The sequence below is a fragment of the Rhineura floridana genome, chromosome 3, assembly GCF_030035675.1.
Source record: "Rhineura floridana isolate rRhiFlo1 chromosome 3, rRhiFlo1.hap2, whole genome shotgun sequence".
Lineage (NCBI taxonomy): Eukaryota > Metazoa > Chordata > Lepidosauria > Squamata > Rhineuridae > Rhineura > Rhineura floridana.
The window spans coordinates 42,064,030-42,079,420 of NC_084482.1; the positions used below are offsets into that span (position 1 = coordinate 42,064,030).

General features: G+C 42.5%; 1 protein-coding gene across 1 annotated transcript in view; it reads right to left on the reverse strand.

Moving 5' to 3' along the window:
* The window catches only part of PITPNC1 (phosphatidylinositol transfer protein cytoplasmic 1), a 223,282-nt gene that overhangs the window by 30,329 nt on the left and 177,562 nt on the right, over positions 1-15,391 (reverse strand). The window contains exon 6 of the mRNA XM_061615570.1: positions 12,837-12,932. Within this exon, the coding sequence (XP_061471554.1) occupies positions 12,837-12,932 (96 nt within the window). The remainder of the gene's footprint in view (positions 1-12,836; positions 12,933-15,391) is intronic.

The window sequence follows — 15,391 nt, forward strand, 5'->3', positions numbered from 1 at the left end:
AAAATGTGCTGGTTTTAAAACAAAGTTAGAAATATGGTTTTAATAGGCATGAGCCTTTCATAAAGCAGCCTCCTAAAATATAGATTTAGTGAATAACTACCAGGACTATTACAGTGAATTATAGCTCTTTACTTTTGATATTTCAGGTAGTTCTGCAATGATGGTACCAGATAGTCATTTACACTTTTATATTTTCCATATAAGTGCTCATTTCATTCACAATCATGTCAGTGCAACAGGCCTTTAGCATATTCAGAATGTATCTTTTTGAAAATTGGCACAATCTCCCCCCAACTCTAAAAAAAAGAGGACAATAATTACATTCGGATTCCTATTTTTCTTTGGACCCAACAGAAAATCAAGCACAGAGGCAGCAGTATTTCTGCCTTGTTAGCCCTCAATACTGAACGTGCTATTTTTAAAACATTCTGCACTTGGCATTACAGTGTACTGAAAACATAGAGCAATTTGTGCATTTGCTAGTAAAATTATTCTGTCAAAATGAAGCTGCCTCATAAATTATAGCTGACAGAAGCACAGAGGGAAGGGGAGGGACATTCTAAGCCAAGTTGTTAAAAGAGGTCTTAATATGGTGTTAGCGGAACTATTCTGTTCTGAACTAGACAGATGTTCGCTGCAACCCTATGACAGTTAAGCATGAGTGAGCCCCATTGCATTGAACAGGCATTTGTGATGATGCGGAAAGAGCACCAAAAACGGTTTTTAATTTAAAAAGTATTTCTTTTTAAAAAGTGAATTTACATTTGGCCTGAAGATTAAAGCAAATAGAGCTATAGGGCTGGCAACTAATGAGTCCAAAGGGACTTAAGATTTATTTTTTTGTTAACAGCACAGAACTGCACTTTCCTCCCATGGTAAACTGCTTTTGGAGAGCATTTCAACAGCAGTGTGGTGCTGTATGGCATGGTGGGGGTGGGGGGAATTGATCAGTAGCGGCCCTTTAGATCCTAGTCACTGACTTTGGGTTGAATCACATGTAGACCCATTAAAATTAATGAACATGAATAAGGGTACAGTTTAGCATTTTACTGTTTGATTAACTTTGGTCTGTCTTATCTGAATCAAGTCACATCACTATTTTATTAATGTTGATATTATATACTGTTATTTTAGGCAAAATCAATAGTGAGACACTATATCTGTGAGATATGCGTTCGCTATAGGATTTCCTCTTTTTTACTAGCAATGAAACGGTATCTGTTGTCACAGATGTGGCAAGCACACTTACCTGATATCCTACCATCTATTGAGTGTCATGCACGGTGATTTTAATACATGCACAGTGATTTTGATGCATCCTAAAAATGTATTTCCTTCTTAAATCCTGATTTATGACTTATTCAAGAACGCAAGATCTGGACTTATCTCGCCAAAACCATCAAACTGTCTCTAGAGAGTTTCCCAGGAAAAACTATGTATTGCCCTTGTTCCTCTGTCTATATAATTTTCATTATTATTTCAGGAACATTGGTAGTCTGTATATTACTATTTCAAAAGTACATAGTCCAGAGGGGAAATGGAAGAAGCCTTTTTCCTGGACCTATGCTAGCTAATCATGTTTTTCTCCGAAACTGAGGGGTAGATATTTTGTAGAATGTCTATCTGTAGAGAGTACAGAAAGAAAATTCACAAAGTTTTCATTCATATTAGCTTATCTCTGATAAGAACATAAGAACATAAGAAGAGCCTGCTGGATCAGGCCAGTGGCCCATCTAGTCCAGCATCCTGTTCTCACAGTGGCCAACCAGGTGCCCGGGGTAAGCCCGCAAGCAGGACCTGAGTGCAAGAACACTCTCCCCTCCTGAGGCTTCTGGCCAGGCCTGTCCTTAGCATGTGCGGGGCCTGGGGCAAAAGCATAGTTGCCCCCCACACATTCTTTCTCTCTCTATATATATATTGAGAGAGAGAGAGAGAGAGAGAGAGAGATTTTATTTACAAATATATGTAATTATAATATTTACAATTATTTATAATAAAATTCACGCCTCTGTTGTCTTCCTCCCAGGTAAGTGTGTATTGGACTGCAGCCTTAAGAGATTTTTGAGTAATGGTCCTTTCAATTGCCTTTTCTTAATTTCTCTCGCATTAGCAGAACAATTTCAGGCATGCTTACTCACAGTGAGTTCAACAGGGCTACTCTAAAAGATTGTGCATTAAACTGTAGCTTTAAAAAACTGTGCAAAACGTGGAGCCGGATCCTAGGCATTTTACTCAAAAGCAACCCCCAATGAGCTCAATAGGGCTTACTCCAAAGTGAGTGTGTAAAGGATTGAAAACTGAAGTGGGAAGCTGCACAAAAGGTTCCTCTGCAACCCTAGGCAAAGTTACTAGGGGAGGCAGGTCTGTCCAACTTTGGGGGAATTTCCTTTGCAGTAAATAAGTTAAATAATAGGGTTTGGGGCAAAGATGTTGAATCTCTTTACCCCACCCAAATCACATGGGATTAATCTTCCGGAGTCCCTGTGTTTCGGGTTATTAAGAGTTATTTAGACAGGAACCAGAAAAAGCAGGAGTTTAAAAAATCATTTGTATTTTCTTCATTATTTGCGATTTAAGCTGGAGCATATTCAAGAGCAGGCCTGTGACATTTACTGTAAGTCTCTCTCTCTCACACACACACGAAAGCTAGTGACACTGGCTGAAGGCAAAGGCTACAGCGCAGCTTTGGCCATGTGAGGGGCTCCTAACGCAGCTCGCTTCACAGGCCAGCTGAGCTTCTCCTTGGATAGCCTCCCCCATTAGGATTACAATAGGATACCCTTCCAGATAACAGCCATGGCGATCCTTACCTAGGGGAAGTCACATCAGGAACTTTTACATCCGATTAACCATGCTTTTCCGAAGCAAGGCAGTTTATACGGCTGCTGTCCTACCTAGTTTCGAGGGAGGGGGGCTGTTCCACTAAAATCAAGGGTCTTGCTTCTAGGAATGCCTAATCACATTGACCACAATCCGGCCAAAATTAAATGACTTATAAATCTCATTGCAGGCGCTGAACTTTCTCACTGCCGGCAGCGGCTTCGGCATGGCGGGCGGGCAGGCAAGCGAGCCCATCCCGGGCGGAGAGAAAGCGAGCAAGCGAGTGCTGTGCCCTGCCTGGCGTGGTGAAGGTGAGCAGGGAGGGAGGGAGGAGCCGGCTGGTAAGCAGATCGCCAAGCACGGGGGGCCCCAAAGTGCGGGGCCCGGGGCAACTGCCCCACTTCCCGCTGCCTAGGGGTGGCTCTGCTTCCGGCAACTGGTTTGCAGAAGCATGCTGCCTCTGACTGGGGTGGCAGAGCACAGCCACCATGGCTAGTAGCCACTGATAGCCCTGTCCTCCATGAATTTGTCTAATCTTCTTTTAAAGCCGTCCAAGCTGGTGGCCATTACTGCATCTTGTGGGAGCAAATTCCATAGCTTAACTATGCGCTGAGTAAAGAAGTACTTCCTTTTGTCTGTCCTGAATCTTCCAACATTCAGCTTCTTTGAATGTCCACGAGTTCTAGTATTATGAGAGAGGGAGAAGAACTTTTCTCTATCCACTTTCTCAATGCCATGCATAATTTTATACACTTCTATCATGTCTCCTCTGACCCGCCTTTTCTCTAAACTTGTAAGGGAGTCACTCCATCCCCTTGATCATTCTGGTTGCCCTCTTCTGAACCTTTTCCAACTCTATAATATCCTTATTGAGATGAGGCGACCAGAACTGTACACAGTATTCCAAATGCAGCCACACCATAGATTTATACAATGGCATTATGATATCGGCTGTTTTATTTTCAACACCTTTCCTAATTATCCCTAGCATGGAATTTGCCTTTTTCACAGCTGCCGCACACTGGGTCGACATTTTCATCGTGCTGTCCACTACAACCCCGAGGTCTCTCTCCTGGTCGGTAACCGCCAGTTCAGACCCCATGAGTGTATATGTGAAATTAAGATTTTTTGCTCCAATATGCATAATTTTACACTTGTTTATACTGAATTGTATTTGCCATTTTTCCGCCCATTCACTCAGTTTGGAGAGGTCTTTTTGGAGCTCTTCGCAATCCCTTTTTGTTTTAACAACCCTGAACAATTTCGTGTCGTCAGCAAACTTGGCCACTTCACTGCTCACTCCTAATTCTAGGTCATTAATGAACAAGTTGAAAAGTACAGGTCCCAATACCGATCCTTGAGGGACTCCACTTTCTACAGCCCTCCATTGGGAGAACTGTCCGTTTATTCCTACTCTCTGCTTTCTGCTTCTTAACCAATTCCTTATCCACAAGAGGACCTCTCCTCTTATTCCATGACTGCTAAGCTTCCTCAGAAGTTTTTGGTGAGGTACCTCGTCAAAAGCTTTTTGAAAGTTAGAATCTTAGAGCTGTGGTAGATAAGTCTCTATGAAGGTGCTCTTTGACAGTAAAAAGCAGAGGCTTATATTTAGTCTTAGTGCTGAGGTCTCACAACATTAAGATTATAGATAAGTTTCCCCACTTTTACTGTCAAAGAACAGGAAGCATTCTCTAAGCCATGGGTGGGGAATCTTTTCAGACTGAGAACCACATTCTCCTCTGGGTAACCCTTCTGATAAGTAAGAGTCACTATCATTATCAGAGTTTAAGGTCACATTCCATCCTGGTAAAAACACTTGAGGGTGCAAAGCAGGGTAGGGGAGAGGTTGTGTAACCTCGTGAGAGTTCCAATGGCCAGATAAAGAAGTCTGGATGGCTGCATTTGGCCTGAGGTCCCTGCCCCTGCTCTAAGCGCTAAAACTAGTGGTGTTAGCGCTAAGCACCACAGCACTAAGTAAGCTTCTGGCTGGTCTTTAAAAGGCAAAAGCTAGAGGCTTATATCTGATCTTTGTGCTGTGACAGTTCTTTGACAGTAAAAGGCAGCATTTCTATCCACCCTTCCAGCTTGTGTTCAAACCAGGAAGTTCAAGCCATGTGGAAAGGAATAGCTAGGGTTGCAAAGGAATAATCATCCTTTGCAGCAATAGGTTGAAGTTTGAATCACCTGATGTCTTATGATTTCAGGTAATTGACAGGTGGATTGCCCTACCCACCTGACAAAACGGCCGATGGACAGTGGTCCAGTTCTAGATCTGGCTTTCTAGATGGATCTAATTCCATATCCATGCTTTAGCCCCACAGATAAGACTGCAAATGCACAGGCATACAGCATGGACAGAGCTTTTAAGGAAGAAAAGTGACTTGCAGATCTGTCTGTGTAGCACTGCTACACTGCCAGCAAAATCTATACTGTAATTAGGGTTGCCAGGTTCCTGGCCTGAGACTGATCCTGTATCTTTAGGAGAAGAGAAAGTCAGCCAAGTGCAGGTGTTCTTGCAACACTGTAATGAGAAAAACCACAAGGTGGAATTCTCCCTTCCCCCTGCACAACTTTTAAAGATACAGAAGGCCTCTTGGAGGCCAGGCAGCCCTAATTGTAATATACGAAGGGGTTTTTTTGTGTGTGGCAGTGGTAGTAGGAAGCTTCTATCATGGAATAGCTGAGCTGACATGATGCCTTAGAATGCTCCTAAATATTGCTAGCACCAAGGAATGAAAACTGGCAACATGGAATTTTTACAGTCAGTCTTCTGTGAGAGAAAGGGGAGATCAGATGCGCTGAAACTAAAACCACACAAAGGCTCTAAAACTTCATAAGGGAGTGGGTTGGCAAGGTAAGCAAGCTGAGTGAGAAAAAGTCCTAGGAGGCAGAAGCGCTAACAGACACAGAGAACTAAGAGCCAGCATAGCTAAAAGGAAGGGGACAAACTCAACAGTAAACTGAGATAAGAAAGAAGCAGCAGTGTACTGACAAATTCAGCAGTGCAGGGTCCATTATAGTCACAGCCCCTCCCCCTCCCTTTTTGCTGCTGGGTTGAGAATGAGATCCTTGTTAATGCCTTCTCCCACCATAACCAATGTTTCTAGGAGCCAATGAGCATGAAACAGGAGTGAGCTACTGTTGAGCCCAGGGGTGTTGAGCCCAGCCTCTCTCCGGAGGATCAAGGAGGGGGAAGGCATGAGTTGCAGGTGCCTCAGCAGTCAGCGGCCATGGACGACCCAGCTGTTGTTGAGTCTAGCCCAGACCTTGAGGGAGAGAGCGAGCTAGCCGCCCCGCCAGTTCCCACGGATGGCCCTGCCCCTCAATGGGACAGCGCTCAGCCATCAAGCACCCCCACGGAGCCGTTAGGAGTATTCCGAAAGAGCAGTAACTCCTCCTGTGCCAAGCAGTATCCTAGAGACGCCTAATGCTTCCCAGCCCTCCGCTTCCCCGCCTGCAGATGAGAACCCTGTTTTGTCAGATGAGCCCATAGAGACTCACCCCCCTTCACTGCGCTCACGACGTAGGGAGAAGCGGACAGGGCAGTGGGCGTGTGTGCGAAGGAGTGAGAGGTTACGCTCCAAGACCTCTCCTATTTAAGACTGCCGCGCTGTGAATGGGGCGCTGAGTTAACTTTCATCACACGTTGCAGAGCATGTCTAGAGGGTAGTTAGGGACTTGCAGTGAGTTAGCATAGGGTCTTTTCTATGAGGCGCTCAGCCTTTGATGTATCCATTATGTTAATAAAGCAAGAGTTCCTTGCACCCTCGTCTCCAACTCGTGGTTCCCGCTCTGAACCAGACAGCTACTGAGAACAGTCTTTTCAGTGGCTGACTCACCTCCTTTCACTCTGATTGGCTCCTATCAGCAGGAAAGGACAAGGAAGCATGTTAGAAGTATCTTCTCAGTGACTAATACTCTCCCCTTTTCTGTTGATTGGCTCACAGGATGCTGGAGAAATAGAAACCCTGCTAGGACCCTGCTCCTAAAAAAGTAAGGGGTCTAACGATTACACCCCTGGAAACAAGGGAAGAGTAGGTGGAAAAGGTAAGTGGGAAAGAGAGTGGCATATACAATTAGGCATATTCTTGAAGATAGAATGAAGGCCAAGGGTTGTGGTCTTGATGTAGTTTATGCTCTATTACAACTGGGAATGACCAATATTGCCTTTCAGTTTTTTTGTGGGAAACTGAGATGAGGGGCAGCCTTGTCCCCTCATCTCCCTCCCTTTTTCTGGCCTATAGACCTTAGATTGCGACCTTCAGCCACTGTACCTTTTGCTATCTAAGAACTTGTGTGTTAACATACAGAAAGTCAACATAAAATGCTCAGTCTGAGCATTCTGTCAACTTCAGAATATTAGGCATAAACTGCGTTGTTGCAGGGAAATTAATGTTATTGATGGGGTAATTCTTCTGTTGTCTTATTCCATGTAGATCTATTGTATAACTTTGCCCATGAGCTAAAACAAATACAGCCTGCCTGCTGCCAAACCATATTTAATTTTGTATGCTACAAAATCTATCTTGTCACTTAATTTAATAGTGTATTATGAGAAACATGAGGACATATTAAAACATCATCTTTATATTGCTAACATATTGTACTGAACATTAAAATAAAATATATGGCATAATCACTGCACAAACTGATCCAAAGCTTGGCCAGCTTAATTATGTGTATATTCTCTGGAGCTGCCATTCTTACAGAACAAGAAAAAGACTGAGTAAAGTCAAGACCATATGCAGCTACGTCATTTCACAAGGTGATGTGTAACAACGGCCTAATTGCACAACAAATGTATTCCTTCACAAAATGTAATCAACAGCCTTTTCTCATCAATGTGGCAATGAACTGTTGAACACTGCAATGGTTGCTCTTTCTAGAATAATTTGCTGAATACTTCAAATATTTCCATTCATTATCTGTGCTAGGGGTAGAAAACTTTTTTTTCTGTTGAAGGCCGCATTCCCTTGGGGTTAATGTATCAGGGACCGCATGATGGTGGTGGGTGGGCCCATAACAAGTGGGTGCGGAAGTTGATTATTTGTTTTTAAGTACAGAGCTTCAGCACATTGTCCATAAACTCAGACGTAATGGAGTCTTGCTGAAAAGCTGCCTGTTGCTTCACCACTGATGCTTAGCTATGCCACTTCCATCATGCTTGCAGAGTCTGCCGAGGAAAACTGCCAGAGATGGCAGCAGCAGAACTTCTAATCTGGTTTCTCCATAGTCCGTCCTTACAGTAGCCTCTTGTCTAGAGTATAGGTTGTGCATCAGAACAATCAGATGCTGTGGCACCCCCATTTCTTTTAAAGCATTCCATAGTTATTAATGATCTACACAGTAAAATGCTTTGTTGTAATCTATAAAGCACAGGCTGATTTCCTTCTGAAATCCCTTGGTCCATTATCCAAGTTATGTTTGCAATATGATCTCTGGTGCCTCTTCCTTTTCTAAATCCACCTTGGATGTCTGGCATTTCTTGCTCCATATATGGTTAATAGCCTTGGTTGTAGAATTGTGAGCATTACTTTGCTTGCATGGAATATTAAGGCAATAGTTTGATAATTACTGCATTCCCTGGGATCCCCTTTCTTTGGAATTGGGATGTATATTGAACATTTCCAGTCTGTGTCTTTTGTCAAAATTTTGATTTCTCTAAATCTTTTGGAATAGGGCTCTTTGTTCTACCTTTTTTATTAGCCCCTTCTATTTCTATACAATAACTATTGTAATAGTTCTCTTTGTCCCTACATATTAGTCGCTGTATTATTGCACTTAGGGTTCTAATGTGTTCCTATCTCCTTTTGCTTTCATTCTCTCTTTAACCATTTTAAGAGTTTCGTCAGTCATCCATTGACTGTGAACTACTGAGCTCAAATTCAAGGTGTTAGTATTAGCATACAGTGCCCCACATTACTTGGGAATGAAGTAAGTAAAGGAATGACTTCCCTAATACCAACTATCTTGAGCCTTACAATTGGCAGAGGAAGCCCTGATGGTGGTGCCCCTCTGGCTGCTGCCCAGTTGGCGCTGACCTGTGACAGGGCCTTCTCAGTGGTGATTTTCCATTTGTGGAATGCTCTCCCTGGTGAGGTGTATCTGTCTCCCTCATTACTGATTTTCAGGAGAACTTTTTAACCCAGGCATTTGATGGCTGAAAGATACTGGCCATGGCAACTTTGAAATTAGTAACTGTAAGGATGTATGATTGATTTTTTTTTTAATTTAGAAACTCTTAAATGTTTTGCAATGCTTTTAGTTGGTTTTGAAATGATTTTAGTTGGCTTTTAAATTGTTTTGAATTGTTTTTATTTTATTTTAAATTGTATTGTTTTAACTTATTGATGTTTGCCATGCTGGGCTCCTTTAGGAGGAAGGACGGGATAGAAATTTAATAAAGTAAGTCATAGTCAGAGCAGAGCCACTGAAATTAATGACTAAACTTGAATATCACCCACTATCTCCTGGTAGACCTTACAAATAAGGGTGGAAAGCCAAGACCAAATGTTCTTAGAAGTTAATGTTACATAAAATCCTCCGATTATGCCTTTTTTTTGCATTAAACTCTTTACAGACTCATTCTAATAACAGCAATTTTTGTTACTACTTTTGCTGTTTAAATTCTAACCTCTTATTTGCTACTCATCGGTGGTGATGGGGATGAGGAAATCTCATATTGAGCTATAATTCTGCAAGAGAAACATAGCTGTGATGAAAATAATGAAGAGTTCTGTGACATATTATTTATTTACTAAATTTATATCCCACCCTTCCTCCCAGAAGGAGCCCAGGGTGGTAAGCAAAAATACTAAAGACATCTTTAACACTGAAGACATCTCATTGTGGTGGGAGTTCTCATAGGCAAGAGTATAGATCAGAGATGGGGAACCTGTGGTCCTGCAGATGTTGCTGGACTACACTAGCTCCCATCATCCCTGACCATTGGCCATGCTGTCTGGGGCTAATGGGAGTTGTAGACCAACAACCTCTGGAGGGGACCTGTTTCCCCATCTCTGGTGTAGATGAAGATACACCTTAAGGAGTGCCTCATTCCTTATAGTCTGGCTAGATCACTGAGATCGTCAAGGCTTGAGTTTTTGGAGGTGCCTCGTGACCCAGAAATCAAATCTCTCTATGCTCACAACAGCCCCTGTATGATGTAACACTCTTCCAGGAGAAGTGAGTCAGATGCTGACACTATACAGATTTTTGCATTCCATGAAGACATTCTTATTTCAGCAAGTATTTTAGGAATGCTAATTTTCATCTGGTAACTCTTAGTACTTTTTTTTTTGAGCCTATGGTGGATTTAATTCTGTATTTTATTCTGTTCTAAATTACTTAGAGGTCTATGGTTATAGGCAGTTCATAAATATTTTAAATAAATAAAATAATTAAATAATACCTAGGGTATCATTCAGAGAGTCAACCCCAACTTATCCATTTTTCAGAGCACATGTAGAGGACTATCTCTCCAGCCACCTCACTGGTTCTATGCACCGAGTGACCAACATAGCAGATATGCATGCTAAAGGCAAATGTTCTTCTAAAATACTGCTTTTCTGCAATTCAGTCAGGAGCATGTCTAGATAGGGTCCTTTTAACCGTGTCCCCCTAACTGAAATTTCTTTCCCTGAACTGTGAAATCTGAAGTGGTGTCTTTGAAGGCCATGCACAAAACACACATGTTGTGGCTTGGGATACAGAGGGTGGTATCCAACTATGTTGCCCCATCAGCACACAGATTACTGCTAGCACAGAGGGACTTCCCCCCCCATGCCCTAGCCAAATCTGCTCCAGAGTGTTGGAGGAAGCCCTAGAACATATTTAGGGGGTGTACGGGGGAAGGAGAGGGGAACATCCCTTTGCAGTAGCAGTAATCCTTGCACTGGCAGGATCCTGACTTAGCACTACATTGCATACAATCCAATATGCCTAGTGTACAGATTGCCATTGGAAATCATGTGGAATGAGGCATATGGTTGTACATTGGTGGATTCCATTTGTTGTTTCCACATTGCAGACCTTGTACGCCCATTATAGACCTTTTGCATTCTTATCCATTTTCCAGAGCACATGCAGTGTACATATCTCTCTGGCTACCTCACTAGTTCTATACACCAAGTGACCAACATAGCAGACAGGCATGCTAAAGACAAATATTCTTCTAAAATACTGCTTTTCTGCAATTAGCAACATTGTTGATATTCCATAATAATTTGTGTGAGCATTTTAACTTCTTAAAAGAAATTGTATCTTCTGTCCATAGATGGCACGTAAAGTTAAGAATCCCTAGGAAGCTTCTAGTCTTACTCAGCAAATTTGTTTGTGTAGTAACACATTCACAGTGAGTGTCCTCTTTAACAATCTTTTCAGAAGTCTCAAAGTACAGAAAAAATAATATCTTCGGCAGATCAAGAAGGATTTCTAGATGCTTCTGGCGAACTGCTTTGGGAATATAGAAAACGAGTACATGTGAACAACTCTGAACTGTAAGAAAGGCAAATCAGATAACTGGGTATGAAAGCTCTTTTCATTTTATGGAAATGAATTAAGGCTTGCTACTAAACATAGAAATTGCTTTAATGACTAAAAACCAATGAGCTTCAAGGCTTATTAGGTTTAATGCTGTATGAACAAGACTAAAAACGAACACACACACATTTGGGGAAAAAACGCACATACGGATAACAGAGAAAGTTTGACATGAAAATAAGAGTTCAGTTTTACAATCCATTCTGCCACACATTTACTAACAGCATTTTTACTCCACTTGTTGGCCAAAAACGTTTTCAGAGCAGCTTAAAAAAGGCATGTAAGCTTATATTCTAATCTAAAGGCATGACACACATATAAAAAAGGGGTGGGAAGGGAGGAAGAAAAGAAAAGAAAAAGCTTACTGCACTCAGTGTGCAATCCTCCTGGTAGTTGTGCTGGGCCAAGAAGATTCAGGATGTTGAGGAGGAGGGAGGGTGTTGGCACAGCTGGGTTGGGATGGGGGGAATCCCCCGCCTGGGTGCAGCACTGCCACCTAAACATAGCTGAGGCTGGCGCAGTTGAGCTTGGCACAAGGCCCCAAAAAGGGCATTTGGGGGGTGTCAGGTACAGAAACGAGGGGAGGGGGACTTAGGCCGCATCCTGGCCCTGTTTGGCTCAGTTCTGCATCTCCCAGTTCCGACAGACTCTACACCTGGAAAACAGGTGGTGGAAGGAAACGTGTATTTCATCCTTCTGCCGAGCTCTGCCAGTGCAGCCAGCTTGCTCCCCTCCCTGGGGCTCCTGATAGGAGACAGGATGTGAGACCTTCTGCTGCCTTCTCTTCTGCCGGCCAGCCTCCTCTCAGTACTTGACGAGTGGAAAAATTATCCTTAGCATTTAGTAGGACAACAACAACAACAAAAAAGGACAAAGCTATGCCAGCTTGGATGCAGGGCCGGATTATCCATTAGGCTTAGTAGGCTGAAGCCTAGGGGCCCGGAGCTCTTGGGGGCCCATGCAAGAGCTTCTGAACCGCCCGCCATCCCCCCGCTTCACTTACCTTTTTCTCCACTGTTTTTTGTGGTTTGCCATCAATCAAGATGGTGGCTGAGGTTTCCCTAAGGGGCTGAAGCCTCTGCCGCCACCTTGGTTGATGGCACGCATGTGTGCTACACGCGCGCATTGCTGCCATCAACCAAGATGGCGGCAGAGGCTTTAGCCCCTTAAGGAAACCTCAGCCACCATCTTGATTGATGGCAAACCTGTGCGTGCAGTGCACGCAGCTGCAAAAAAAGCAGAAAGATAGGTGAAGCGGGGGGGATGGGATGGGACGGTGGGCGGCTCAGAAGCTCCTGTCTTGTGATCCCTCCTGCAGCTGTTTCCGCGGATCTACCTAAGACAAGAAGGGCCCCCCAAACACCAATCAGCCTAGGGGCCCTCCTCAGCTTAATCCGGCCCTGCTTGGATGTCCAAATGGGCTCCTTGAACAAGGCAAATCTACACCACTCAAGAGCACAGAGTCTTTTACCTACCTCTGACTCTTTGTAATAGCGCTCGGGAATTTCATCATAGGCAATATCAATAAAGCAGACTTCTCTGTCAAGATCTTTGGCTTCGTTATCAAATATCTGCAAGATTTAAAACAAACACACTTTAAGGTCTAATGGGCATGTATTCTAAAGTTAATCATAAATGTTATGAACTGGCAACAGGTCCTCTTAAGGAACAAAGATACTGGTTTCAAAAACAACAGAGAGTTCTTGGCAATGTCTCAGGCTTGCAGTATGTCAAAGCAACTACAGTTAATATCCTTAAAGTATGAAACAAAATTCTGAAACATTTAATTTCACATTATCAGCAAGTTTTCCAGTTCTTCTGTCTTTTAAAAAACACTTTATATTGTAGTAATAATAGAAAAGTATATTGCTATGCAAAAATAAGCTTTCCAGTTGTTCTTGCAACAGACTGTTTGGAAATATGATATAAGCAGTATGCTCAGAGGCACAGCAGACATTTTCCACTGGTCCCTCTCACCACTGTAGCTCCCTATCTCTCCCAGTACCTTTTTCATAAACACCTCATCCCTGTCCTTGTTAGGGATGAGGGAGAAATTTGATTCAGTTCACATTAAAGCCAAATCTATCAAATTCGCACTTTCTGAACAATTTGAGAACCAAAACATGGCCATCCTTTAAAATTTGCACTTTACCCAAATTTTGCTTGGGGAACATTGCTCGGCATCCTGGACTCTCCAGTATGGGGTTCCACAGTTCTGTCCCCGATGCTGTTCAGCATCTACATGAAACCGTTGGGTGCGGTCATCCGGAGCGTTGGAGTGCATTGCCATCAGTATGCTGATGACACGCAGCTCTATTTTTCCTTTTCATCTTCTTCAGGTGAGGCTGTCAATGTGCTGAACCAGTGCCTGGCTGCGACAATGGACTGGATGAAGGCTAATAAACTGAGGCTCAATCCAGACAAGACTGAGATGCTGCTAGTGGGTGATTCTTCTGACCGGATGGTGGATGTCCAACCTGTCCTGGATGGGGTTGCACTCCCCCTGAAGGAGCAGGTTCGTAGCTTGGGGGTTCTCCTAGAACCATCTCTCTCACTTGAGGCTCAGGTAGCTTCGGTGGCATGGAGTGCCTTCTACCAACTTCTAGACAGGGATAACCTGGCTTCAGTTGCCCATGCTCTGGTAACTTCCAAGTTAGATTACTGCAATGTGCTCTACATGGGGCTGCCTTTGAAGATGGTTCAGAAGCTGCAGCTTGTGCAAAATGCAGCGGCCAGATTGGTAACAGGGACCAGACGGTTCAAACATATAAATATGATTCTGGCCTGCTTGCATTGGCTGCCTGTATGTTTCCGAGCTCGATTCAAGGTGCTGGTTTTAACCTATAAAGCCTTACATGGCTTAGGACCACAATACCTGATGGAAAGCCTCTCCCAACATGAACCCACCCGTACGCTACACTCAACATCCAAGGCCCTCCTCTGGGTGCCTACTTGGAGGGAAGCTGGGAGTCTGGCAACAAGGGAGAGGGCCTTCTCAGTGGTGCCCCCAAATTATGGAATGATCTATCTGACGAGGTGTGCCTGGCACCAACACTGTTATCTTTTTGGCACCAGGTGAAGACTTTCCTCTTCTCCCAGGCATTTTAGCATGTGTTTTTAAATTGTTTTTAAATTGTATTTTTAAATTGTTTTCTGTGTTTTAAAATTTGTATATTTGTTTTTAATGCTTTTTTCATATGTTTTTTATTTTTAAAGAAAATAAAATACAAACAAAAAAAACAAATAAAAAAAATTGCAAAAACAGATGACTTCCGATCTATCTTCGATCAGCTGTAACAGATACATATAAAGATACCTTGTTCACTAATAAATTACATAATCTCCTTTTTTCTCAATTAAATAATCTAATTAATCGTCAAATCCCAATATCACCAATTCATTTTCTGTGTCTCACAAAAAACTCAAAAAAGAATCCCAATCCTTGAGAAATGTGACTATTGTTTTTTCTCCCAATAGACACGTCAGCTTATCCATTTCTGCCAGGTCCATTAGTTTTAGTAGCCATTCTTCAATTGTTGATAATGTTGTATCCTTCCATCTTTGCACATATAGTAATCTCACTGCAGTAACCATATATTGAATCACTCTTCCATGATTCCTTTCCAATTGTACGTCCATCAAGCCCAACAAAAAGAATTCTGGTTTGAATTGAATATTAATCTTTAAAATTCTCTGAATTGATATATTTGACTGCAAAACGTTTTTGCTTGTTTACATGTCCACCACATATGGTAGAAAGTCCCTTCCTGTTGCTTACATTTCCAACACTCATTATGAACAGTTTTGTATATTCTTGACAATTTCTCTGGGGTCATATACCAACGATACATCATTTTATAAAAATTTTCTTTGAGATTATAGCACAATGTAAATTTCAACCCTTTTGCCCACATATTTTTCCCACTGATCCATTTGTATGTTATATCCAAAATTCTTAGCCCATGTTACCATACAGTCTTTTACTTTTTCTTCTTCCATTTCAATTTTTAACAAAAGTTTATACATTTTG